The following is a 23,907-nucleotide window of genomic DNA, read 5'->3' on the forward strand; positions in this document are numbered from 1 at the left end:
AGATTATAATTAGTAAAAAGATCCACATTCTCTACGTGATTCATCTATGAGAGATAATTGTCCTAGAAGTGACAATGTATATCCCAGAAGTGGCATGGATACCCAATATCAATAAGCTTACTATAGCTAATGCTTGCATATAAGAATGTGTGGGATCTATGATTAATGATCATCGAGGATATGATAATTTATAAATGGTAGCTACCAAAGAAAAATCATTAAGGGCTATATTGATGTGTACCACATTTCATTATGAATGTCGACAAAATATATTACTGGCCAAATTGGAAAGAGGCAATTTCAATGAAATTGAATATTTGAAACGTGATCAAATACTTGGACCTTTAACCCTACAAGTTACAAAAGGGTATTTACTAAAATGAAGATAAATCACTACGATACAATGTCTATTTATAGAGACATGAGATTATGAATACTTTCCCTTATACGAATGACAATTTTATATAAGGGCCAAATACTAGTTACACTACTAAAAACAATTGCATTCGCTTCGGCAATTTACGACGGCATTGGTTTCAGTCGCAAAAGCCTAGCATTAGCGACGGGATACACGACGGCAGCTTTACTGTTGAATACATTTGAGAAGTGTGCTACGGCAATTAAAAAGGGTCGCATGATTAAGGGTGGACACGACGTCGTATTCCGATGGGTGTTGTTTATTCAAGAGGACTCGGGTTCACACTCTATTTGCCGTAGCTCTGCCTCTCTCTCTCTCTCTCTCTCTTAATGCCGACGTTCTTTCTGCGTTATATGTGGTAGGCTCCGACATCGTTTTCAAATCTGTGGCAAGGCTCCCCAAATCATTATCTGCGTTGCACTCTCTCTGTTGGAGTTGGATCTCAAGATACTTCGCATCGTTTTCAGATCTATGGTAACCTATCCGTTATTTCTTTCCATGTTGCCATTATCGCCATGTTGTCTCTCCTCTCCTCTCTCATGCTCATCTATTGTGTTGATCTTTGATTGTAATTTGGTATTGTGCGAATTTATGTGGATTTCATTTGGGTCTGTTTAGGGCTCAAGATCTAATTTTGATTCGCTTTTCTTTTTGGGTATTCAGGATTTAATATTGGGAGAAGGACCTTTCCCCAAATGATCAGTCTCTCAGATTCGCCCCAGAAATCGATTTTAGCTCCAGTAATGGGCATCCACTCAGCACTATGTTTTTCATGGTGGTCTGTTTCTTCGTTCTTCTCTTGTTATATGCTTTTGTTGTTCCATTTGCTCAGTTCTTGTGAAATTTCCTTGACTAATTAGTTCCATTAATTATTTGATTGGCTGCTTAGAAATTTGGATAGATAGATATTTCATTTCATGGTTAGAGTTATCCCTATGAAAGGAAGAAGCGTTCTTTAATTATTGGACATTGTGCATTTTCTAATTCTAAATAAGAAAATAAATCACCGAGTGTCTACCCATACAATTTTTCAATTAGTGAATGTACAGTAACTAGCTTTGGAAGCTTGAGGTGTTTAGATCGATATTCAAAGTTACGAACTACTTTTTTTGAGCTTGATGGTCAATTTGGTTATGTGAAACATACAATTAATTATGCACTTGGTCAGTTGTCTTTGTTTAGCTTATCATTGCTCAATGTTAAATGGGTATTTGCAAAAACCCATGTTGAACGAGGTCGAGGATTTGCAAAAGGATTCGCCGACCTCGTGTAGTGCTGGTATAGGTTCCTTTTACCCCTCTCTTTCATGCTTATATCGCAATTTTTATTATGAAAATCCTGATTTCCGTTTCAGAATATATAAAATGACATGGGATATAGAAGGTACATATTGACTAGTTAATTTTAAGGCAAAGTACTTTTGGTTGATCAAGTGCAATTGACGTTACAAGAAATTTATCTAGCAAATGAATTTGCTGCTTTCAACTGAAATTTTCGAGGATGGTTTTAGTGAAGTTGCTATTGTCCTTTCTTATTCACTTCTCAGTAAGTGAATGGATACAAGTACATTACATCTGTATGCTATTTTAGTTTTTCTTGCTCTGGACTTAATTATTTTTTATTCCAATCTGGAAGGCAGTTTCCTAAGCATGCAATCAAGAGATTGTTGAAGATGAACTGGCAACCTTGCAGTCCATCATGGTGAAGCTTATTCTTATTACAAGGACTTTGGGAGACATTGCTATGGTATGCTTCTTCTTGCACTTCTACTGTTGTTTATTCCCAAATGTATTTCTTGTACCATGAAGATGGAATTTACTAACCATGATTGATGTTAAACATTGATTTCACTCACAAGCTTTGTGCTTTGATGCTTCCTCCTTTGAGGTTCCTGTTCCATTTCATTCATTCTTTTGCATTTTTCCTGACAAGTTTCATTGGTTCATTAATCGATTGATTTCTTTCCCTTTTCTTACAATAATGGGCAAGACTGCAAGAGCTTTCTAGTTTATGTCCTTAATATGGTTTTCTCCTAAACCTCAAGCTTAAAGTCTCAACTCTAAACTATGTGGTTAAGTAATGTCATAATTACTATAAAGGCTCTACTATGTAATCAAGAGTGTGTGTGTGTGTGTATATATATATATATATTGTTCTTTTAGTTTGAAGAGATAAATTTGTGTTTTTTATTCCCGGACATTCACTAAACTCTTGATTTCTTGAGTCTTTTCATAAAGCAGAACAAAGAAAAAACCTATAGAAACAACAGAAGCCCCAGAGTGCCATGAGCAAATAGACTGAATGAAGGGAAGGAGGTGCTGGTTAGTAAATCTCTTTTCCATACTCTGTACTTCTATGCTTTTACTTTAGCATGTGGTTCACGCATTATAAGCTTTGGTTTTGGCTGTAGCTCCTAGTATATAAGGTTTTTATGTTATCCTCTTATATATCTATGATATATTTCATAATGAAGAGTGGTTATAGTTAGAAGTTTTTATTTGTATACTGTGTTCCATAATTTATGATAGGCTCGAGTATTATTTAACATTTCGTGTGGACTTTTACAGCTATTCATTGGAGAGATTTGAGCACTTTGGAGCTTGCGTACATCATTGTTAATTGAATTTCAAGAGGGAATGAAACACGAGAGCATAAGTGAGATGATGACTGCTTACTACTCAGCTGCATTGTGGCTACAAGATCAATGCTTGCCGCATTGGAAATTCAGGCAACTCAAATGTGGTGGCATGTTAGAGAGGGAGATAGGATTTATGAACAAGATTTCTCAAGGGAGAAGAGGGTATGAACAAGATTTAATGAAACGTGTAGTTCGGCTCCATAAGCCATCATGTATGAGAAATTTCTAACAAAGGGTCTCAATGACTTTTGCATGTTCTTAGAAGAAATATATGGTGCAATTAGCACCAATTTTTTTTTTTTATAAAAAAATTTCTTTTTTGCTACAGCAACCTTGCCGTTGCAATAGGTTTTGTCTTGCGACGGAAACATTTTCGGTCGCAAATACTGTTTGCAACGGAAATTTAGTGTCACGAATGGATTTTGTGACGCCACCTATTGCAACGCCGTCATTTCCGTCGCAAATATTGAAATTGCCGTCGCAAAAAGTATTTGCTACGGCAATTGGAGTTTTTTTTAGTAGTGTTAATACCATGTGGTTTAGGTCCAAAATCAATTCAGTCCCTGGACTTCTAATTTCATCAAAAACACCCCTGCACTTTCAATTTTGATCTAATAAGTCCAATTCGTTAATATTCTGTTATGGATTCAAGTTATAGTTAGATTATTTGTTGAAAAACTATTTATTTTTTTAGTATGACTCGCTCCTAAATTGACTATGCAGTCCACCTCGACACCACATCATAAAACATAGGCCATATATGAGCCATTTTAACAAGTTAAATAACTCAATTGTCGGAAAACTAACAAATTAGACCTATTAGATCAAAATTGAAAATGCATGAGTGTTTTTGATGAAATTAGAAGTTCAGGGACTGAATTGATTTTGGACCTAAACCACAAGATAGTAATTTGTATTTAGCCCTTTATATAAATATAGTGTTACATATAGCTGTTATATTGACGAGGGATTTATGGCACGTTGTCATCTTATATTATGAAGATCTTCAGGACACATTGCTAAAAGCAAAGTCTCAAAAGTAAAGTGTCATTGTAAGCGTATAATAGTTTATCAAATCCTCAAGGGATTCAAATACATGAATGATTCAAATGCAAGTCCATAAAAAGTTGAAAGAGCATGAAGCTCACTCATGGAATCAAAGAGTCTAAAGCTAGCTCATACGTACTCATTTCGTTATAGTCAACAAGATCTAAATTTCCTTAATGAGTACTATGACGAGACTAGTATCGAATTCGAATTATGAATATAATGTTGCAACATATTCTAACTTTCGCGAAATTATGAATTACTTAGAGCTCTTGAAGAGTTTCTATGAAACATATCAATACACAAAGATATTGATGTGTATGGTTAGGTATGCCATGATAATTTTCAATGTTTTAAACTATACAAAGTTAAATGTGTCAATTTCTTTATATTGTTTAACTATTACTTTATGTATGAATTTGAGCATATGAGATTGTTTCTAACCTTATCATATGAGGTAAGGCTTATTGAAAATCGCCTAGCTTTGTTGGTATTGCTTAAAATTTGCAGGTATGAAAATTTGTGATGACACATGGTCTCACTTCAGTGATAGACACATCAAACTACTATACATGTTACATGTAGCTTATCGTATACATAATTGAGGCTTGCAACAATCAGGGAGAGATTCTCATCAAGGGGAGCATTCAGAATCATGTTACCCAGGACATATGCGCGTTGTGCTCTTTTTGTTCTTCGACTAGGGTTATTTTTGTCCCACTGAGTTTTGGTTACATGGCAAGGTTTTTAACGAGGCAACAATAAGCTCGTCCAATACCATCATTCATTGATGGACATCCAAGGCAGAGTGTTGTAAATATTATTATTTATGTGACTGTCCACGTAAATACTCATTAATTATGTATTTTGATGTAAGTCCTACATCTATATAAAGGAGGCTAATGAGACTGAATGAGAATACTTCTACTTTGTCCCAACTATTCTCTCTACTTTATAACAAGTTCGACTTCGGTTATTTTTAATCGGTTCAATTGTGTTTGTGGGTGTCTAGTTCCAAATCCAGACATATGAGCCCCATTGGGTTCGAGTGTTTTGTACGCATGGGCCCAAAATGATCTAACGGGCAAAAACAGCAGCTGTTACTAGAGGCCCAGAGAGCTAATCCAAGAAAAAGAAAAAAGAAAAAAGAAGAAGGAGAAAACGCAGCTTATCCTATCTGATTGTGTCACACTCTGGCAGCTCCAGCTCCAGCTACACTCTTTCTGTTATCCATGGCAGCGTCCCCGCTCTTTCTTTCGTCAAGCCCCGCCCTGCGTTTCCCTTCTTCGCCATTCAAGGTTTTCATTCCTTCTTCGACTCCGCGTCTCTAATTGTATGAATTGCCTAATCAGCTGAAAAATGCGTTTCAATTTTTCCGCAGGGAAATGTGAGTAACTTGAGGCCAAGCTTATGTTCAATCCCCTCGCTCAAGACGACGACTTCTCCTCCTCCTCAGAGAAGACAGCTGGTGGTTGTGAACAAGGCGGCCGCGGCGGTAGTCGGGGCTCCGACTGGGAACGTCCGGTTCAGGCTGGACAACTTGGGCCCTCAACCCGGGTCCAGAAAGAAGGGTAAGAGAAAGGGAAGAGGTATTGCTGCTGGGCAAGGCAACAGCTGCGGGTTCGGTATGCGGGGACAGAAGTCCCGGTCCGGACCGGGTGTCCGGCCCGGATTTGAAGGTGGACAGATGCCGCTCTATCGTCGAATTCCCAAGCTCAAGGGAATTGCTGGAGGTATTGACATTTCATTGTTATATGCACGCCAGGTGTTTGATGAAATGTCTGAATGAGCTTGTGTATCGGTTTAGGGTTTGTGCATTGCTCGAAATGTGATGTGTAATTGGTTGTGTGTGTGTGTGTGTGTGTTTTTGTTGCAAGGTATGCGTAAGGGGTTGCCTAAATATGTGCCTGTGAACTTGAAAGATATAGAGGATGCAGGGTTTGAAGAAGGAGAAGAAGTTTCGTTAGAGAGTTTGAAGGACAAGGGGTTGATCAACCCTTCGGGGAGAGAGAGGAAACTCCCTTTGAAGGTAGTGCTTGCTTGATTTGTTTAATTTATGCATTTAGTGGTTAAGATGTTTTACATCTGAAGTTTTCGACTAAGCTTTGCTGTCGGTAACGGTTAGTTATAGGCTGTCAAATATGATATGCTGCTATAGAAGTATGGGAATTTTCTTGTAAGAATAGAAGTTTGGGATGAGTGATATTAATGCATAAGCTTACATATGGTGATCATATTTTTTTATGCTATTTTTATCAAAAGGAGAATGAATCCGCGGTTACTCTTGGACTGTTTGTACAGGTTCACTTAGACTAAGTTAATAAGTTAGACATACCAACCATTGTAGATCTAGCCTCCATACCAAATGCAGCTCAACATTAAACTAAATGCACACAAAGCTTGGGAAAATCACATACGTTGAGATACCATCTGTGTTAGTATAATATGGCATGAGTAAGTATTAGTGTCAATAACTTTCATGTGTGTGTGTGTGTGTTTTTTTTTTATCTGAACCACTCTTTTTGAATAACTATGTTACTTGTGATAAGTTGACTTTTGCTCCTTTAAGGAGTTATAAGTTTTAGTTTGATTTTTCTTTTCTGCATACCCTGAGGGTAAAGGATAAATATGGACAATTATAAAGTCTGTGTATAATCATCGGTGAAGAATAATGCAACTTAATCTGTAGTGGTTGGTAATACCTATCATCCCTCTTATCAGTTAACAGCTTCTAATAAAATCTAGATTGTTTGATTGCTACCAATTAGTGGATCATCTTGCCTGTTTCATCTTCTGCTGATTCCTCGAATGTTTGCTTTTGTTTAAAGGAACTGATACTTTGAAGCGTTATGGAATTTCTAGCCAAAACTTGTCCAAACCTTCTATATGATCGGGCTTTGATACTTTGATGCCATTGGTAACATATTAAATGCTTTCGAATCCTGGAACCAAATTCAGCTTCTTGCTGACCTACTTGATATGAATGAAAGATGCATTGAAACTTTAACTGAAAAAACTATATCACGGTATAAAAAACTAACAGTATCATAAGGGGAATTCTGATCCCTGATTTGGCCAAATTTTCAATGCATATGGGATAGCATATACTTTTTATGGGGTTAGTCAGTTATCATTGTGCACCTCTTGATCAATTATCTGCATATTCAGTGGGAGCATGGTTGATTGCAATTCAAGTCACTGGAATTATAAACTGATTTAAATTCATTTGACTTCTCTCTTTTTCAAGATTCTTGGTGATGGGGAACTCAAAGTGAAGCTGAGCTTTAAGGCTCGGGCTTTTTCTGCAGCGGCGAAGGAGAAGCTTGAGGCTGCTGGCTGTAGTCTCACTGTTTTACTGGGCCGGAAGAAGTGGGTAAAGCCATCAGTTGCTAAGAACATTGCCCGTGCTGACGAATACTTTGCCAAGAAAAGAGCAGCCGCAGCTGCTGCTGCTGAATCACCATCTGCTTAGTCCCACTTCTTGGCCACACTGTTGAAACTTGTAGGCGGAGTAGTACATGGTAACACATTTAAGGCTGTTCAATTTTTTCATCCCTGTTATTCTTTTTGTTTACCAGTTCAGGATACCGTCTGTTGTTTCATATATAAATATCGAAAGTAATCTCGTCAATCCTTCAAATTCAAACCTCATCACCCCCCAACCCTTGAATCTGGCTTGAGGAATCTCATCAATCCTAGGTCAATTCTTTTGCTAAAGAGACTCCTAGCTTCTTGTTATAGTTTCTTGTCCTAAGCCGCTCATATTTTTGGACTATTCATGACGCATGTGATCTATAAGTAGGACCTTCAACTACGAAGCATCCAAATTGTTGGCATCCCTAACTACGAATCATTTTAGGATAAATTAATGATATCTTGGTTGATGAAATTGTTCGGAATCTTCTTTGCTTTCCATGTCGTAGAAACCTTTGAACTCGATTCTAATTCATTTTTAGTGAGTAGTGGTATTATTGTTGAGTGGTGCTCTATATTTAAGTCATAGTGGGATCGTCACGCCCATGTTTGCTTGATCATAAGAAAAAGAAAGGCACGAGGCACGGGATTTTTTTGCCCTTTTGTCTAATAACTTGGATCTATTGCCCTTAAAAACAAGGGCAGAGATAGACCAAACCCAAAAATGATGGCCATACTGACTAAAGTCGTGAGATGGAATCATTTGGGTGTGTTTAGACGAAGCATGTGAGATCATTTACACCAAAAAAGCATGGCAAACCCTTGCTTTCGTACCCTCCAATGTCTGGTTTTTTACAACAGTGGCAAAGCAGAGCCTTGCTTTCTGTCAAATATCATCCTCAGCAAACTTGCTCGATCAGAAAAATGTAGTTGAAAATTTTAATGTTTTAGGTATTTGATGTGAGAGAGGTAATTTATGGTAGAGGTTGGGGAACACTATATCAAATATTGTTGAAGGTTAGGATCCTATAATTGAGCCTAAACTAATCAATGTGTTAGAACACGTGATACTTTGAATTTTCTAGGACAGATGTACTTTGTGACCGAATTTAGCGATTAAACAACTCGAACATCATGTTCACCGAAGTTAACGGTTGAAACTCAAAAGATGATTGAATTTTCAAAACAGTTATTATCACAGCTCAATGAATTGAAATGGTGGGGAGGATTCTCTGGTCCCTGAAATTGGAATGCATCGCCATCTATATCTTAGGAAATTGATAGCGGTGTGGGTCCAAATCCCATTTTATTTGGTAGTTGTCAATTGCTCCATCACCTCCACTGCCTCCACATGACTAGAACATAACAGGGATGGCTCAAAATGCCATTCCAATACTAATCAAGAAACGTGATCAAATGTGTCATTTCCTTCGCCAATCGGAACGCCGTGACAGCCGTTTACAGCTCCTCCCTTCGCATCCGATTCCTTCTACGTGAAAAAAAACATGACATCCTCTCGCCACCAATTTGATATTTTACGCGGCTTTAGTTACTTCTAATTAGATCCCAATCCACGACAATCTATTTTTAATTAAAAGCGGTCGGTCATATGAATAACATAGAATAAATTGATAATGACCTACCTACCCTCCCTGCAAACTAATACCATCCAACGAAAGGCCCTTCTAATAACCATAACTAGGAGAAGCCCCAGTTATCCCGCGGTGAAACTGAAAAGCCTACGGTAGTTACAGTGGGTGAAAAGTTGAATTGAAGCACATCGTTTCAGTGTTTTTGTCTTGCAAAATATCTAGGTGGTAGAGTAGGTTCTGGCCTGCTATAAGTTTGACTGTCAGCTTTTTACTACTACCTGTCCAAACGTGGGTGAGGTACTAAATAGTCTAGTACTGGTACAGATATTTGTGGCGGCAAGGGTTTTTAAATGTGCAATTTTACCGCCCACATGTGCTACCGCTAAAATGTGGGCTGACCCCAAAAATATCCTTCACTTTTTTCTTCTCTTGGTTACAAAATATGAAAGTATCGCATTATAGATATTTTGTTGTAAAATACTAAATTATTCATAACCAAACACGATCATAGAAGACTTAGTGAGATATTTATCTTCACAGTTCACACCAGCAATGTTATCGTAGAATTTGCTTAGTGAAAAGTGAAAACAAACATTCGGTAAACCCTATTAGGTAGGCAAACTACTTGTTGAAAAAACAAAAAGAAGTACATGCCATGTTTTGTACCTATAATTGTAGTTTATATATGTTTTTTTTTATCAGAAATTGTAGTTTATATTGGATAATGATGTGTATTGATTCCTTTTAGCTTCATAAAAAATCTCCCCACCCTTTCAAAAGGAAAAAAAAATAAAAAATAAAATCTCCCTACTACTTTCAACTTGTTTCCACACACATAGTATATAATCAGTGTTAGTGTTCTTTAATATATCTCAAACATATTTAACGCAAATTTTGAATTAAAATTAAAAAGAAAACGTTCAATTCAGTTAGGGGAGAGTTAGGGTTTGGGAAAAAACAAAAGGGACGGTGTTGCCTGTCCAGCCGCGCCCTCTCACTGATGGTGGCTTCCAGCCTCGTCGGCGCTTGGTGGGTGCGGCCGGACGGGTGTGTGATTGGTTTGCGGTGGGTGGTTGTCGGATTTTGAGGCTGCAGTGGACCGTTTTTCCTCTCTCTCAGATGGTTGCGATGGTGGATCGGGGCTTTGCTGCAGATGCAAAAGAGCTCCATGCTGGCTGAGGGCAACGTAGTCGATCTAGGTTCCTTAACTTCAGTCGACCATAACGTTGTCTGGCGTTTGGTGGTGGGCTGAAACGATAATGATGGAGCTGCGAGGTTTGGTTCGCTATTGGGAACAGATTCAGGCAAAGGTGGTCTCCAGAACCAACCTTGCAAGTTTCAGACCTTTTGTGGCTGTTCCCGGAAAGCCGGAGTCGATTCTGACGGACAAAAAAATGGTTTGCAACAGTCTTTTAATTTTGTTTATTAGGTTTTGGTTTTTGGTTAGGTCTAATAAGTTCCTCCTCAAATGAGCGAGGATTTGGTTGTCTTGGATTTGTAGTTGTGCCATTGTTATGGTGTCTTTCCAGAGGACGATTTGTTTCAACTCTAGTTTACGTTTGTTGTCAATTTGCCGACGATCGATCATTTACACTTGGTCTTGTACTTTTTGGACGCGGTGTTGAAGATGATGACGCCTTCTTTGGCCTCATGGTATCTGTAACCGCGGTAAATCCATATCTATCTCTTTCTCAAAAAAAAAAAAAAAAACATTCAATTTAGTTATCAATTATTGAAACTTAAACGCACAAGCATGAAAAATAATTTCTCGTGCGGTCGTGTATATAAATTTATGTTCCAAAGTCAACAAATGAAATATCAACCTCATATCAAATTTTGATTTTCATGAATATATTCACCGAGTCTATTACATCAATTTTAATTTTAGAGAGTGAAATTCATACTCTCTATTTTACAATCCATATTTAATTTTCCCTTTTTGATTGAAATTCTTATAAAAAGACAAAACTAATTTATTGAAGATAAAAATTTAACTTACTAAAAAATGAAACATGAAATGTGGATTGTAAAATACGGTGTGTGAAGAAATTGGCGAGGGTTTAAAATACCAACACTTATGAATAATTGGATAACATTAAATATATTTTTTTAGGTATTAAAAAACTGTTAATGATAAATATTAGGAGTTTGATATTACTATCCTAAATTTTTCGAATTTCGTGCAAAACAAAACCACTTGGCCATTTTCGGAAAAACAAAATAAATTAATACTTTCGTTAAGATGCTGTACGCACGTGACACGTGGGAGCTACGGGTGGGAGGCACCGCCTCTTCATTATTTAATTACACCTTTGTAATTTTAAAATCAAATCCCCAGAAAACAAAAAAAGGACGACATAGCCTCTGTGGTTCTTGTCTCTCTTCTGGCACGCTCCACACCTCTCACCTCTCTCTCTCTCTCTCTCTCTAGCTGTGCTGGTAGCCTGTGTTGCCCAATACCCAACCCCCCTCTCTCTGCAATTTATTTATGATTCTTTCTTCCCTCTCTTTTTCCTCACCCTTTTTGGCTCTATAAATTCTGTAGAGCCCCTCCTCTATTAACCTTCTCTCCTCTCCTCCCCTTCGCCTAACTTCGCTTCCGTTCTATTTTCAACTTTTCTTTTTCACTCTGTTAATTGTAGTATAGATTTCTCCCTCATCAGACACAGCTCAACCAGCTCAACTCATCACTCTTAGCCTAAAGGTAAACATCCTTCTTCTTTCATTTTTCTTTTTCGGTTTTCTTCTCCGAATTGTAACGAAAACGCGTCGGCGGTTTCAATTCTACGGTCATGGATCTCGTGCTTGTCCGGAAACGAACGTCTTCCAGATCTGCGGCTTAGTTTGGCCGGATCTGTTCAATTTTTTTTTTTCAATTAGATCAGATCGATTTTGGCTTGCCCTGATCTATTGCAGAAAATTGGAAATGATTTTTATCCGGATTGAAATTTAATTATTGATTTTGGTTTGACCAGGTCGTGCGTTGACGTTTCAAAGCGAGGAAAAGATGAATCACTGTGCGATTCAGCAGAACAACGCGTGCGAAGAGATGAGGAATTTCAGAGACGGCGTCGTTTGCCCCAAGCCTCGACGTTTGAGGAACGCAACTCTTCACGAACCCGTCAGATCTTATCGATGGCATCTAGGGTGAGTATTTCACAATTTTTATTTAATCCACTTTATTGTTTTTTTGGCTTAAGGGTTTCGAATAAATGGATAGTCGTATGAGCCTTTTGTTTATAATTTTTTGTTGATTGAATTTCAGCCACCAAGCTGAGCTCTGTGATGGGAGAGCAGGGTCAGATCTTTTGGAAAACCTCCTTACAAAGGTACAAATCCTTTTTACTTGTAAGAGTTTCGGATTTGCAATTACAATTATTGTTTGTAGAAAGGAAATTTAGGTATGATTTGAGTTACCATGCTTAAGTTATGTTTCGATTGTTCAGCAAGATAGTTAAATAGGCAGTTCAGGACATTCTGAACTTCATTGCAGATTTGCAATTAGATTTAGTATCATTAGATCAGTTCTAGGTACCATGCCTTGTTTATTGGCTAGGATAGGAACTACTCGAACCCAATTGTTGTTCTTCCCTTGTCAAGAAGCTTGATTAGGATTTACGGGCATACGGAAATTGGTGTGAATATGAGATGAGCTTCGTATTTGGTTTCCTTATGTGTGTGTGTGTGTAACTTGTATGGTTGTCTAATACAAGTGTTTGTATTGTATTTTTGTGCAGGGTTCTTATGGTGTTGAACAATTTTACTGTACAGAAATAGCCTCGTCGCACCCATTTTATAGCGGGTCGCCACCGAGCAGAGTAGCTAACCCACTAATTCAGGATGCTAGATTTGGGGACGAGAAGCTCACCCCATCTTCACCAATGTCACCTATACCTCCCCCTTCAGGTCTGTCATCGTCTCCATCATCCTCTGCAAGGAAAGGAGGCTGTGTTCGGGCCAGTTTTGGGAGCAAGCCAGCAGTGAGGGTTGAGGGGTTTGATTGCCTGGATAGGGATAGGAGAAACTGCAGAATCCCTACCCTGGCATAGAGCTAGCCCACTCAACAAACAATGGAAGAAGGTACATAAGATGAGATTAAGCTAAAGTTTGCTATAGACAATTACGAAACTCGGATAGCGTGAGAGGTAATTTTGAAATTCTCAAGCGAGGATGAAGGAGATCCTTCTGCCTTCTGTAAATATGTTCGAGAGATTTGTGTAAATGAGATGTGTCATGTAAGTAAATGAGATGTTAACCAAATAAACAGAGGGGTCCTAGGTCCAATTTTAGGAGAGGTTTATGAGGGGGTGAAATTTGGTTTGAGAAGAGTCTGCACCACCCTCTTGTATTGTACATAGTAAGAGTCTGGTGGAAAATTTTTCTTTCTGTTACCATTTAGGTATTCCGGAGTTCCCAATGAGCGGCTTATGAAGTGAATCTGTACAAAGGAAGTTGCTGTTGAGTTGATTTAAACAGTTATTGTGTAAATATGCCGTTTGTGTTTTTATAGTTTTGTTCTACTCTCCTTGTGATTGCATTCACCTGCTTTTCTAAATCGTGCTGTACCATGTTCAACTTCCATCCCCGAGCAATGTTCAGTACTGATTGATGGTTTTGAACTTTCGATCTTTCATTTGTGGACTACTCTGGTTATGATTTCGGGATCCTGAATGCTGTATTAATCATTGGATCTATCATTTGTGAACTTCTCTGTTTATGATTTCGGGATTCTGAATGCTGTTTTAATCATTGGAAATTTGGAATTGATCTCGCAAACCTTTCCCGGATGTTTATGGATCTCTAATCTCTTACAGTAACAGATGGTGTTTAATGTTTTAACAACTCTCTTGGGAGTAGTAATATATGACATTATAATATTGGCAATTGCAATTCCGAGGGATTCCAGGCTAGAGGGATGTTTAAGACTGCAACAGCACAATCTGGGAAGTGAAACATGTAAGTTTACAATACCGCTTATTGGAAATTATTCTATGCACCGATGGTGTAAGCGACCCAACTCTTATAAAATAATCTCAACCGTTGATATTTATTATCAACTTTATTTTTAATAAACAAAAAGTGTATTTAATGCAATCTAACCATTCATTTATGTTGGTACAAGTGCACGGCGGTGCTCTGAATAATCTCTCTACCGCCTATAGGGGATGTGATTGCAACAGTTACTTATATGTAGTATGAATATGGATTATATCTTATTTCAAGTGGACTGGTGATGATGTACGTACAATGTCACATGCAGAGTTTCATAGAACATGCTAAACTCAATAATTTTACTTTTGCTGATAGAAACAAGTGTTGTGCAGTTTCCTCAAAAACAAAATTATGTTATTTGATTACGTGACCATTAGGGCATTAAGCTCTTTTGCGCAAACTTACTCCTATTCACAAATGTATAGCTTATCTCGATATGCTAGACGGTTATGGGAAAAACTTTGTTATAAGTTCGTAATCATATTTATAGGGCCATTTTATCATGGAGATTCGAACTTAGGTCCTCTACTAATATCTGTGATGGAGAAAAAGCTCTTTTCCACTAAACTAACCAGTTGCCAAAAATCTTTATGGGACTAGCAAATGTCATAAAACCTTAAATTTTTAGAATCTCCTAAATTATGGTATGGTAATGAGAACGGGAATTCCAAGAATCTTTGACAAACGACATAGGAGCTGAGATTTATTGGACCTAAATTATGGAAAAAATTTATAGTATGTCGGAGAATCTTTATATACATAAACTCTTATCAGAGAATCTCCTAGGTAATGAGAACGTGAATTCCAAAAATCTCTTAGATAATAACAACGGAGAATCTTTGTATACATAAATTTTACCAAATCGATTACTTATATAAGACGGTTTGTAATTTAAAGTATAATTTGCTTTCCCATCTAGCAGGAAAAAAATATATATACATTCGTTACACAAATTTGAGATTCACAAAATTTATTGCAAACTAGATTCTATTCGATTTACAACGTAAAAAATTGCTGAAAAAAAATTAATAATTTAATAAAAACCCCAAATGAGAGGAACGGAGCGTCGGTTCTCTCCTTTTATAGTTCTTTCCCCTTTTGGAGTTTTGGTTGTGCCTCTCTCTCACTCACCCCCCTATAAATCGCCTCCATGCCCTCCTTTCTTTCCCTTCGCATATGTTTGCCTTCGTTTTCGTTCTAGGCTGAACAGACCCACCTCACCTCCAGCTCCACTCAAACTTGAGGTACTCCTGCCTTTACTTTCTCTTAGATCCTTCTCTAATTTCAGTTTTGGAGTTTCTTGTTCTAGATCTACCGGATCTAATTTAGCTCAAATGCAATTTTGGACGGTTTGGTTTTAATCTATTGCAGAATCTGTTTTTGTTTGAGCAGGTTTTTCGAAGATGAACCACTGCGTGATACAGCAGAGCAGCGCCCTTTCGGTTTGCGAAGAGATGAGGACGGCGAGAGACTCCGTCGTTTGCCCCAAACCGCGCCGTTTCGGACTCCGCAACGCCACCTTTCACGATCCCGGCAGATCTCTCAGATGGCATCTCGGGTAATTCAAATTTTGCTTTACTGTTTCTCAACACGTTTCCAAATTATGTGGAATTTTTGTTTTTTAATCTTTTATTTATTTATTTAATTTGAAAATTCCAGCCATCAAGGGGAGCTCTGTGATTCAAAGGCAGGCTCTGATGCTTTGGACTGTATCTTAACAAAGGTATGGCCTTTGAATCCCCTATTACCACATATTGTCATTTCAATTCGTAAACAAAATTAAAAAGAAGAAGAAGAAGATTAGGGTAAGAAATCCATTTTTATTGGTGTCTGTGACATGTTGGGGTTATGGTTGTTAATATGCTCTATGCTTATTAAGATTGGATTTTGTTTGCAGGGGGTTGAACAGTTTTCTTGTACAGAAATAGGCTCGCCGCACCCATTTTTCAGCGGATCGCCGCCGAGCAGAGTAGCTAATCCATTGATTCGGGATGCTAGATTTGGCAGTGAGAAGCTCACTCCAGTGTCACCGCTTTCACCGGTGTCGTCATCGTCTCCATCATCGTCCACAAGGAATGGAGGAGGCTGTGTTCGTGCTATTTTCGGGAGTAAACCAACAGTGAGGGTCGAGGGATTTGATTGCCTGGACAGGGATAGCCGAAATTGCAGCATCCCTTCCCTGGCTTGAGGTACATAGGAAAAGATTCACCTTTAGAGTGTGCTATAATCAATCACAAAAATTGAGAAGAATATTGGAAATTCTCAGTACGGGAATGGAGTTGGTCCTTCTGCCTTGTGTAGATATGTTTGAAGGATTACTGTAAATGAGATGTGTCATGTAATTACATGAGAGTCTTTAGGCAAATAATTCAAGAGGTTATGAGGGGTGGATTTGTTTGAGAAATTGAGTCTCTGTACTACCACCCTCTTGTATTGTACAAAGTTTTGAGTCCAAGGCTGGAAAATTTTCAATTTGTTTCCATTTAGGTGTTTTGGTTTTGATGAGCGGTTTAAGGAGGAAATCTGTACAAATTGAAGTTGCTGTTGAGTCCGTGTAAACAGTCGTATACAATGTATATATTCCATAATTTACATTTGTCTTTGAGCTTTTTCTGTTTTCTGGGTTTGTTCCACACGTTCAAATGATGCGACCAAGCATGCTTACGAATCACGCTAATTTGCGCCGTGACAAGCTTTCAGCTGTTCGGCCATGATCTGGCCTTCAGCTATATCTGTTGATTTTAGCTTTGATTTTTTTTTGTTTTTGGACGACAGATTTTAGCTTTGATTTGCGGACAAGTCTATTTGAATAATTGGAATCGATCTTACATCATAGATGCTTTATAAAAAGAAAGGATCATTCATCCATCTGTATGATCTGCTTTTTTCTACGCACCTTTATTCCTAATGTTGAGCATCTATGATCGAGTAGTGGACCTTTTGTTGCTGAAAGCAAGTTGTCTTGTTGAAGCTAAATGAGGTAATACAGATGTTGAAATTTTGCCAATTGATTTATCAAATTTGTTGAAGAACTTCTCTCTGTGTTTTGTTTTTCCCTCTGTGCTTAGCATTTTTGGGTCTGGTGTATACCAGAAATTGAAGTCTGGTACCGACTAACAAGATTATTTCACAGCAAATACTCGTTTGTCGTTTGTAATTGTAAGACAGACTCGGAAAGTAGATGCAGTGGTTTCCAATAAGACAATAAGTCAAGTGACTACTAACAACTTACTAGGGAGGATCTCACTTTAATATTTGGGATGGGTTGCACATGCATTGTCAACTAATCTCATCATTACACACAAACTTTACTGCTTGTGTCGTTGAAATTAAGTAATCTCTTTTTCAAATTTTTTGTTCAAAGAATTGGATCTCAAATAAACATTAATCTAGTCTCGTCCGGAGTTAATTTAATATTATTATTCATCCGTGAAATTAACTAGAATATCAAGGGTTATGCTCAATGAGATCTAGGGTTGAACCGTCTGCAATACTACATACTTAAGAGGAAAGAAATCTATATATTAATAAAAGGGATCCGACTTCTCTGCTATAATATTAGATGTTAGGATCTGCTAGACTCTTTACGTGAGTCCACCAATAATCGAATGACTGAAAATGTTTTTATAAAATCAATTTTCTTGTTGCTGCAGCATGTCTTTCTCTCCCTTGCTCTGTAAACCAACCCAGAAAGAAGAAAGACAGGACCGCACGAGAGACGACCTGATAAAACGCCAAGCAAGAAAGATTGTATTGAATCGCTAGCCATTTGAGTAAAGACAGAGAAGAGCAATGACGAATTTGGAGAAGAAGAAGTTATTTTGTCCCTTGAATCAGTTAAAAATCCTAACACCATTTTTGAATCGAATTGAATTCTCTATTTCCTTCTTCTTCCATTTTTGATGGACCATTCTTTTATTCTTGGCTTTGCTTTTCTTGCACCTTCTTACTTGGAATTACATTGATTACATACAAGAAAAAAGAGAGAGGAAGAGAGGAGAAAGGAGGAGACCATCCGTTTGAAAAAAAAAATATAAAAAAAAACAGAGAAGGAAAGATAGGAGAGAGGAGAGGGGAGAATAATCTTCTGCTTCAACATCAATGCTGGAATTTTTTCATCTTGAACCATTAGATCGTGGTTTGTTGATGTGGCAACCTTATATTAAATTATAGCAGATCCTAGCATCTAATATTATAGCAGAGAAGCTGGATCCGACTGGCCAGTTACTTCTCAGCTGGCCTGCCCTAGCCTCAAAGGTCTCCCTAGTCCCAAGCTTAACCATTTCATTTCAGTTTGGGGCAGTCCCTCTCTTTCTATTAGTTCGTTGCTGACCTAAAATGGGTGGCTGCTGCACATGGCGCTTCCATCACAGATAATAATAATAACTCACTACAGTCTGTGCACAGTTACAGAAAAGGAAAGGCAATCATGTAAGAGATTGTTAGGGTACGTGTATGTCTAACTGCCAGACCAGAGAGGCTGAGGCTCTCCATATTCAAATACGATAAATTAACTGAAGCCCGTATCTTACTCAAAGTGGGCTGTGGATGGCGGCGGTGGAAGGCTGTCCTCTGCTGATACGGTTGAGCCACATTTCCTAAAATATCTAGGAATGTTGTAGACATCACAAATATCTCAAATCCAGTTGATATGTTAGCAATTATTCATAAAGATCGAGTTCTGTGACACCACAGTTTCTATCCACGTTCATGAGTTTGGCAGAGTTGGTTTTAAACAAATTCGGGATCCAATGTAACTTACAGAGGCAAATAGTTATTTTGATTATAAAGGCCGGGAAGTAAATTATATGTTTTTGTTACTTTATAAAGACAAACATTTAGAAAACAAAAGAAAAATAAGAGTGGAAAACAAAAATTAAAATAGTCAATTTGCTCACAATCAATTTTTTTGGTTCAAAAACTTTCTCAGGGATTGCAAATGGATGATCAATCATGAGTACTGATATTGAACATAATGTATGTAAAATCAAACAAGCCAACTAAAACAGTAAAGAACACATGTTTTGTTGACACAGCAAAACCCTATCGAGGGAAAACATTTGTTAGCTTTTAACTCTTGAAAGACCAAAAACAAATCACTAATGAAAAACATATTACAAATTTACAACACAGGGATTGCACTGATCGCGACAATCCTTCCTAGACTGACTCATTAGGCTGTGTGTAACCACTCCTTGCTAAATGTTTATACAAGTGATACAGTCAGAAATCTTAGCTATGAACGCAACAAGTTCTTCTTGGAGATTTCACCTTTAAAGCTTGCAGAACCCAAATGACCTCATGGGATGCAAGAGATGAATATGCATTAATGAGTGGTTTGTGTTTTTCATATTGTTTTCAACATGGAACAAGACACTTTGAAAGACAAAAAACCAAAGAGAATAACTATTGAGTAACAAAGTGATTGAAAAGCAAAACTATTTTCAATCCAAGAGAAGGAACAAAGTTTCCATATATATATATATATATAGAGGAGGAAGAAAGTCAGTTTACCAAAGAGAGCCCCTTAATATCAGTTGGAGTAGGTAAATTCATACTCCTAATTTCATATTGCAATAGTAAACCCATACGCACCCCTTAATTTCATATTGCAATAGGAAAACCCATACCCCTTAATTTCAATTGGAAAATCCAATTTAGAAGTCAACACTCAAACCCCTTAATCAAAGCCGACACAAGAATGGAGGCCAAAGAAAGAACCCATAACTTTGTAGCAATTGAAGAACCAGCAGATGCCATGCAGGAGCTTACCTGAGCCATGAGTATGAAGGACAACTTCTGTTCTTCAACCTTGATCTTCGACATCAAGACAACCACAATAGAGAAGAATATTGCAATTAAACAACGAGGTTTTGACTTTCAGACTTGGATTTTAATGGGTACAGTGGTTTTGTTAAAATAAGGAATGTCATATACATTTTATACTAACACAGTCAGTGTTTTTCAAACAAGGAAATAAAACAAAAAAATGCATAGATCAATAAACTGTGTAGATAAGAATAGGTGAATTGGGTTATTTTGAATGGTTGAGTTAGGAGGATAGTCATTAGAGAAGAAACATAAGGAGAACTACCAAAATTTTATCTGAATAAGCAAAATGTTCGAGAATCGTTGTTGCGATTTCGTAAACTAAATTTAGATATTCACTTTCACAAGTAAAAGATGTCATTTATGTTGTCACGTCTTGTAACACATACAGGAACCCATAATAGGGGTAATTTTTTCGTGACTTTGCAAACAATCAGCCTTCTAAGGATAAGTATGCACCACCAGAACTAGTAGGATAAGATATGTCTACATGCCCAAGTGCGATTCTTCAATTCAAAGTTTTATGACCCAACTCAGCCGCCAGATTAGGCCCTATATGAGCCCAAGGGACAAAGCCTAGGTCGGCCAGCCACCACTCAAAAGCTGTCATTTCAAATTAAACAAGTTGGAGCTGTTTTACTGCCCTCTTGGCTTTTGCTACTTGCCACCAACAACTGGAGATAGCTTTCTAGTTGTTGTCACAATCGAGATATATAAACATTATCGTAGGAACCTATTTATTCCACAGACACTGTGATCTAATCGTAAACAAATATTTGGGAACTGTCAAATGACAACGTGTTTGTGAATCCTGATGACTGCACAAAATCAAAAAGATCTATTCTGACCAAAAAAGTCTCTGTGCGAAAATCTTGAAAAACCCGACTGTTATCTCATCATAGATGCAGAGGATCAAGTTGCTCAACTCCCACTCCTGATAACATAGTTATCTACAGTCCCATATTTTCCCCAACAAGTCTATTTGTAATTGTTGAAAATAGACCACGATACATGAGAATATATATATATATATATATATATATATAAAATAAATTAGATTCATCTAGATCGCTCTATTTATTGTCAACTGATTTAGATTGATAATTGTAAATTTGATAGAAAGAGAGTCATGTTATAAATCTTAAAAAATATTGCTCAAATTAAAGCTCGTTTGGGATTTTTTAAGTTCTTGAACATTATCACACACTTCTTTTAGAAAGAAGGAGATCATCTCACTTCTTTTAGAAGTATAGGATGCTCTCGTCTCTGACTCCTGCAAGGGAGGTTCCTCGACAGCGGCTCCTTTCGGGTGGTGGCAGTCTTGTGCTGTTGATTGCGTCGGGTGTCCTTTCACCTCTCTCTAGTCTCTTTCTTGGTGGTGCCAATGGGGCTACTCGACGGGGCTCCTTGCTTCTAGGCTATTTCCTAATTCTCCTCATCGTCGGTGCTAGCTGCGGTGATGGTGGGTCTGGGGCCAATTTGAGTTTGGATCGAAGCACTAGTGATGTGGATTCTCTGGGGAGGATAGATGCAAGGATTGGTATTGGTGTACGACATGTGGCTTGTGATGGTGTTCGCATCTTGGGTGATCGTAGCATTGATTCTTCAGGTTGGCACTACTGGGATCACATGGCTCTGAGGGGGGTGATGGTGGATCGGTCTTGCTTGTCAGGTTTGGGTTATTGTGGATCGGATCAGATTATGCGGTCTGCCCATGATAGTGATTATGCAGACGGTGGTCAAGGTTTCTATCTGTGTGGCGGTGTTCGTTATGGTGGCAGTGGTGGTTTAGTTGGAGGCGTTAGTTTCTATGGTGACAGGTGGCGGCTTCCACAAGGAGGGCGACGACGAAATCATACAGGAGGCTAGGGTTTCTTCTCAATGGGCTTGTTGGGCTCTAGGGTTATGGTCAATTTTGGCTGGGCTCTGGGTCCTTGGGCGTATGTTTTTGTTGTTTAAATTAGTGGACCTTTCTCTTTTTATTCAAAGAGAGGATGGTCTATTTTTTTTCTTGGGTTGATGACTTGATGGGAAAGATCGCAAAGGTAGTTGTGGGCTCCGTTGTCTTTTTTACTTTTTCTTCGGAGCTCTGACTTATCTTTTTTACTTTTTCTTCGGAGCTCTGACTTCTAGTGACTTATATAATTTTCAATTAAAGCAGTTATTTATTTATTTATCAAACATAATAAAATCTAAAATTTTAGACAAAAACTGAAAATTTTTTTTAAACGAAGCAATCCCAAAGGGGGCCTTAAAATTCTTTCTTATTTGCGTAGTTTTACTTTACATTTTCATAATTTAAACTGTTTATATTTTAAATTCTTTTAAAAATATATCTCTAAAAAGAGAAAGTTAATTAAAATAATATATTATTTTTTAAATAAAATTAAAAACAAAATATCATTTTCTCATTCAACTGCTTGAAACAAATTAACAATTCATTCTACTTTAATTCGGTGCATATTCTCACATATTCTCTTATAATGACAACTACTTTGAAAAACTCATAAGTAATCGTACGTTAAAAGTTTTGCCGAGGGCACGATTACTTACTTGGAATAGGAGAGAATGATTACGGGGTAAAACTATTCCTACGTTTACTAACACATAAAGGAATCGGAATGATTCCGGGTAAAAGTATTCATGCGTTTACTAACACATGAAGAAATCAGAATTGGTGTAGGTCCCACCTCCTTCTAAGGATTCGATTCCTGAATACTCATAAATTTGATTACAAAGGGGGGAGATGAGTTTAGGAATCAACTCATTCGGAATCAATACCGATTCATTTATTCTCTCATTCCAGTTGTCTTCGATTCATGATTATTTTCCATTCCAAATAAGTAACAGTGTTATGAATTCTCACGTTGAAAAATCTTAAACATCAACCAATTAATTTTCGAATGACCGAAAAATGCCTGATTCTTTTATCCACTGAAAATACATCGAATTTGACACCATTCAGAAGAATGATCGGTGTATGAATATTTTAACCAAACTGGGCTTGGCCGACATTCATTCAGCTAGTTGCTCAGTTGTCCTTTGGAAAGTTCAATAAAGAACTGCCACTACTTGGCCTTTTGGTAGTTTTCAGGGTTTACGCTTCGAAAACGACAAGGCAAAGGCACGTGAACACTCTCCACAAAAACATCAACCACTACTGCGCTGCCCCCAGGCTCTCAATTGAGTCAATTCTAATCAAACTACTTGTCCAGATACCAAAACAACCGTCCATCCCTATATATACCTAAATAAAGTGTGATCATCATCAATATCTTCTTGCCGTCTCATTTACGAAGTTAGCTCACCTAGCTTCTTCTATAATAACCGGCCTTCTTTGTAATAAAGAAAACCCCAATTGCATCAATGAAGAGGCAGAGACGTGTAGATCATGGTGGTGGTGCTACCGCGGAAGCTCCAAAGCTTGACGCTGCAACAATGTCAATGCCGAGCAAGAAGCCCCAGATCAGAGCCGCTGCCAAGGTGAAAGAAGAGGCGGCCATCAAAGTGGAAAATGTGAGTCTTGATGGTGGAAACGATCAAATGGTGGCGGCTCAGGTTGCGATGGCGGCGGCGGAGGAGGAGAATTACTCGTGTAGTCATGGGTCAGTTTGGTTGGATGAGCAAATGTCATGGGGGTCAGTTTGGTCACCATTGTGGGATGTGGAGTTCATGGGTGAAGCACACTATGGATTGTTTAGTGATCATGTGGTTTGGGATGATGATATTTGGGGATTAAGGACCACCAGCAAGGAGATTCCAATTTCGAACCGATGAGAGTGACAATTGATACCTTATCAGATCAATAATTCTGCTTTTGTATAAGATCTTTTTCCATAGAAGGAAAAAATAGTATGTGGCTGTAGAAAAATTGGAGTTATGTAGTAACATCTGGTGTTTGTATGTGTACAGAGTATTCAGGCCTCTAATTTTGAAATCGAAATGACTTGTCTGCAAACCCCAGCCTGCAAATACAT

At 37.8% G+C, this 23,907-nt stretch overlaps 4 protein-coding genes and 1 long non-coding RNA gene across 7 annotated transcripts; all 5 read left to right on the plus strand.

Annotated features, from left to right (window-relative positions):
• The first annotated feature begins 661 nt into the window (after positions 1 to 661).
• LOC112201052 lies at positions 662 to 3,276 on the plus strand. 2 transcript variants are annotated; one of them, XR_002936562.2, is made up of 5 exons: positions 662 to 892; positions 1,082 to 1,196; positions 2,054 to 2,164; positions 2,659 to 2,739; positions 2,986 to 3,276. It is a non-coding gene; the product is annotated as an uncharacterized LOC112201052 (long non-coding RNA). The 2 variants fall into 2 exon arrangements; XR_002936561.2 differs by having other exon boundaries at positions 2,058 to 2,164.
• Positions 3,277 to 5,240: 1,964 nt separating this feature from the next.
• LOC112195861 (50S ribosomal protein L15, chloroplastic) lies at positions 5,241 to 7,759 on the plus strand. Its single transcript, XM_024336086.2, has 4 exons — positions 5,241 to 5,401; positions 5,485 to 5,836; positions 5,981 to 6,132; positions 7,351 to 7,759. Exons 1-4 carry the CDS (start codon positions 5,336 to 5,338, stop codon positions 7,573 to 7,575), a joined length of 795 nt encoding a protein of 264 aa, XP_024191854.1. The 5' UTR covers positions 5,241 to 5,335; the 3' UTR covers positions 7,576 to 7,759.
• Positions 7,760 to 11,440: 3,681 nt separating this feature from the next.
• On the plus strand, positions 11,441 to 13,806 carry LOC112199663. The gene is made up of 4 exons (XM_040518314.1): positions 11,441 to 11,813; positions 12,085 to 12,256; positions 12,375 to 12,438; positions 12,847 to 13,806. Exons 2-4 carry the CDS (start codon positions 12,117 to 12,119, stop codon positions 13,156 to 13,158), a joined length of 516 nt encoding a protein of 171 aa, XP_040374248.1. The 5' UTR covers positions 11,441 to 11,813; positions 12,085 to 12,116; the 3' UTR covers positions 13,159 to 13,806.
• A 1,366-nt stretch (positions 13,807 to 15,172) lies between these two features.
• Positions 15,173 to 16,704, plus strand: LOC112197043. Of its 2 annotated transcripts, none has more exons than XM_040518316.1 (4): positions 15,173 to 15,345; positions 15,473 to 15,659; positions 15,761 to 15,824; positions 15,999 to 16,704. In XM_040518316.1, the coding sequence occupies exons 2-4, from the start codon at positions 15,505 to 15,507 to the stop codon at positions 16,287 to 16,289; spliced, it is 510 nt and encodes a 169-aa protein (XP_040374250.1). In that variant the 5' UTR covers positions 15,173 to 15,345; positions 15,473 to 15,504; the 3' UTR covers positions 16,290 to 16,704. The 2 variants fall into 2 exon arrangements, with proteins under 2 accessions (XP_040374250.1, XP_040374249.1); XM_040518315.1 differs by having other exon boundaries at positions 15,184 to 15,345; positions 15,494 to 15,659.
• Positions 16,705 to 23,185: 6,481 nt separating this feature from the next.
• On the plus strand, positions 23,186 to 23,834 carry LOC112195800. Its single transcript, XM_024336001.2, has one exon. The coding sequence runs from the start codon at positions 23,297 to 23,299 to the stop codon at positions 23,705 to 23,707; it is 411 nt and encodes a 136-aa protein (XP_024191769.1). The 5' UTR covers positions 23,186 to 23,296; the 3' UTR covers positions 23,708 to 23,834.
• The last annotated feature ends 73 nt before the right edge of the window (positions 23,835 to 23,907 follow it).

The sequence above is a fragment of the Rosa chinensis genome, chromosome 4, assembly GCF_002994745.2.
Source record: "Rosa chinensis cultivar Old Blush chromosome 4, RchiOBHm-V2, whole genome shotgun sequence".
Taxonomy (NCBI): domain Eukaryota; kingdom Viridiplantae; phylum Streptophyta; class Magnoliopsida; order Rosales; family Rosaceae; genus Rosa; species Rosa chinensis.

Excerpts from the sequence above, each read along its gene's own strand:
- LOC112195861 (XM_024336086.2), top strand. The coding sequence starts at position 5,336 with ATGGCAGCGTCCCCGCTCTTTCTTTCGTCAAGCCCCGCCCTGCGTTTC. Across the intron at positions 5,402-5,484 it reads TCCCTTCTTCGCCATTCAAG|GGAAATGTGAGTAACTTGAG; the intron begins GTTTTCATTCCT and ends ATTTTTCCGCAG. Across the intron at positions 6,133-7,350 it reads AGAGGAAACTCCCTTTGAAG|ATTCTTGGTGATGGGGAACT; the intron begins GTAGTGCTTGCT and ends CTCTTTTTCAAG.
- LOC112199663 (XM_040518314.1), top strand. The coding sequence starts at position 12,117 with ATGAATCACTGTGCGATTCAGCAGAACAACGCGTGCGAAGAGATGAGG. Across the intron at positions 12,257-12,374 it reads TCTTATCGATGGCATCTAGG|CCACCAAGCTGAGCTCTGTG; the intron begins GTGAGTATTTCA and ends ATTGAATTTCAG. Across the intron at positions 12,439-12,846 it reads TGGAAAACCTCCTTACAAAG|GGTTCTTATGGTGTTGAACA; the intron begins GTACAAATCCTT and ends ATTTTTGTGCAG.
- LOC112197043 (XM_040518316.1), top strand. The coding sequence starts at position 15,505 with ATGAACCACTGCGTGATACAGCAGAGCAGCGCCCTTTCGGTTTGCGAA. Across the intron at positions 15,660-15,760 it reads TCTCTCAGATGGCATCTCGG|CCATCAAGGGGAGCTCTGTG; the intron begins GTAATTCAAATT and ends TGAAAATTCCAG. Across the intron at positions 15,825-15,998 it reads TGGACTGTATCTTAACAAAG|GGGGTTGAACAGTTTTCTTG; the intron begins GTATGGCCTTTG and ends TTTTGTTTGCAG.
- LOC112195800 (XM_024336001.2), top strand. The coding sequence starts at position 23,297 with ATGAAGAGGCAGAGACGTGTAGATCATGGTGGTGGTGCTACCGCGGAA.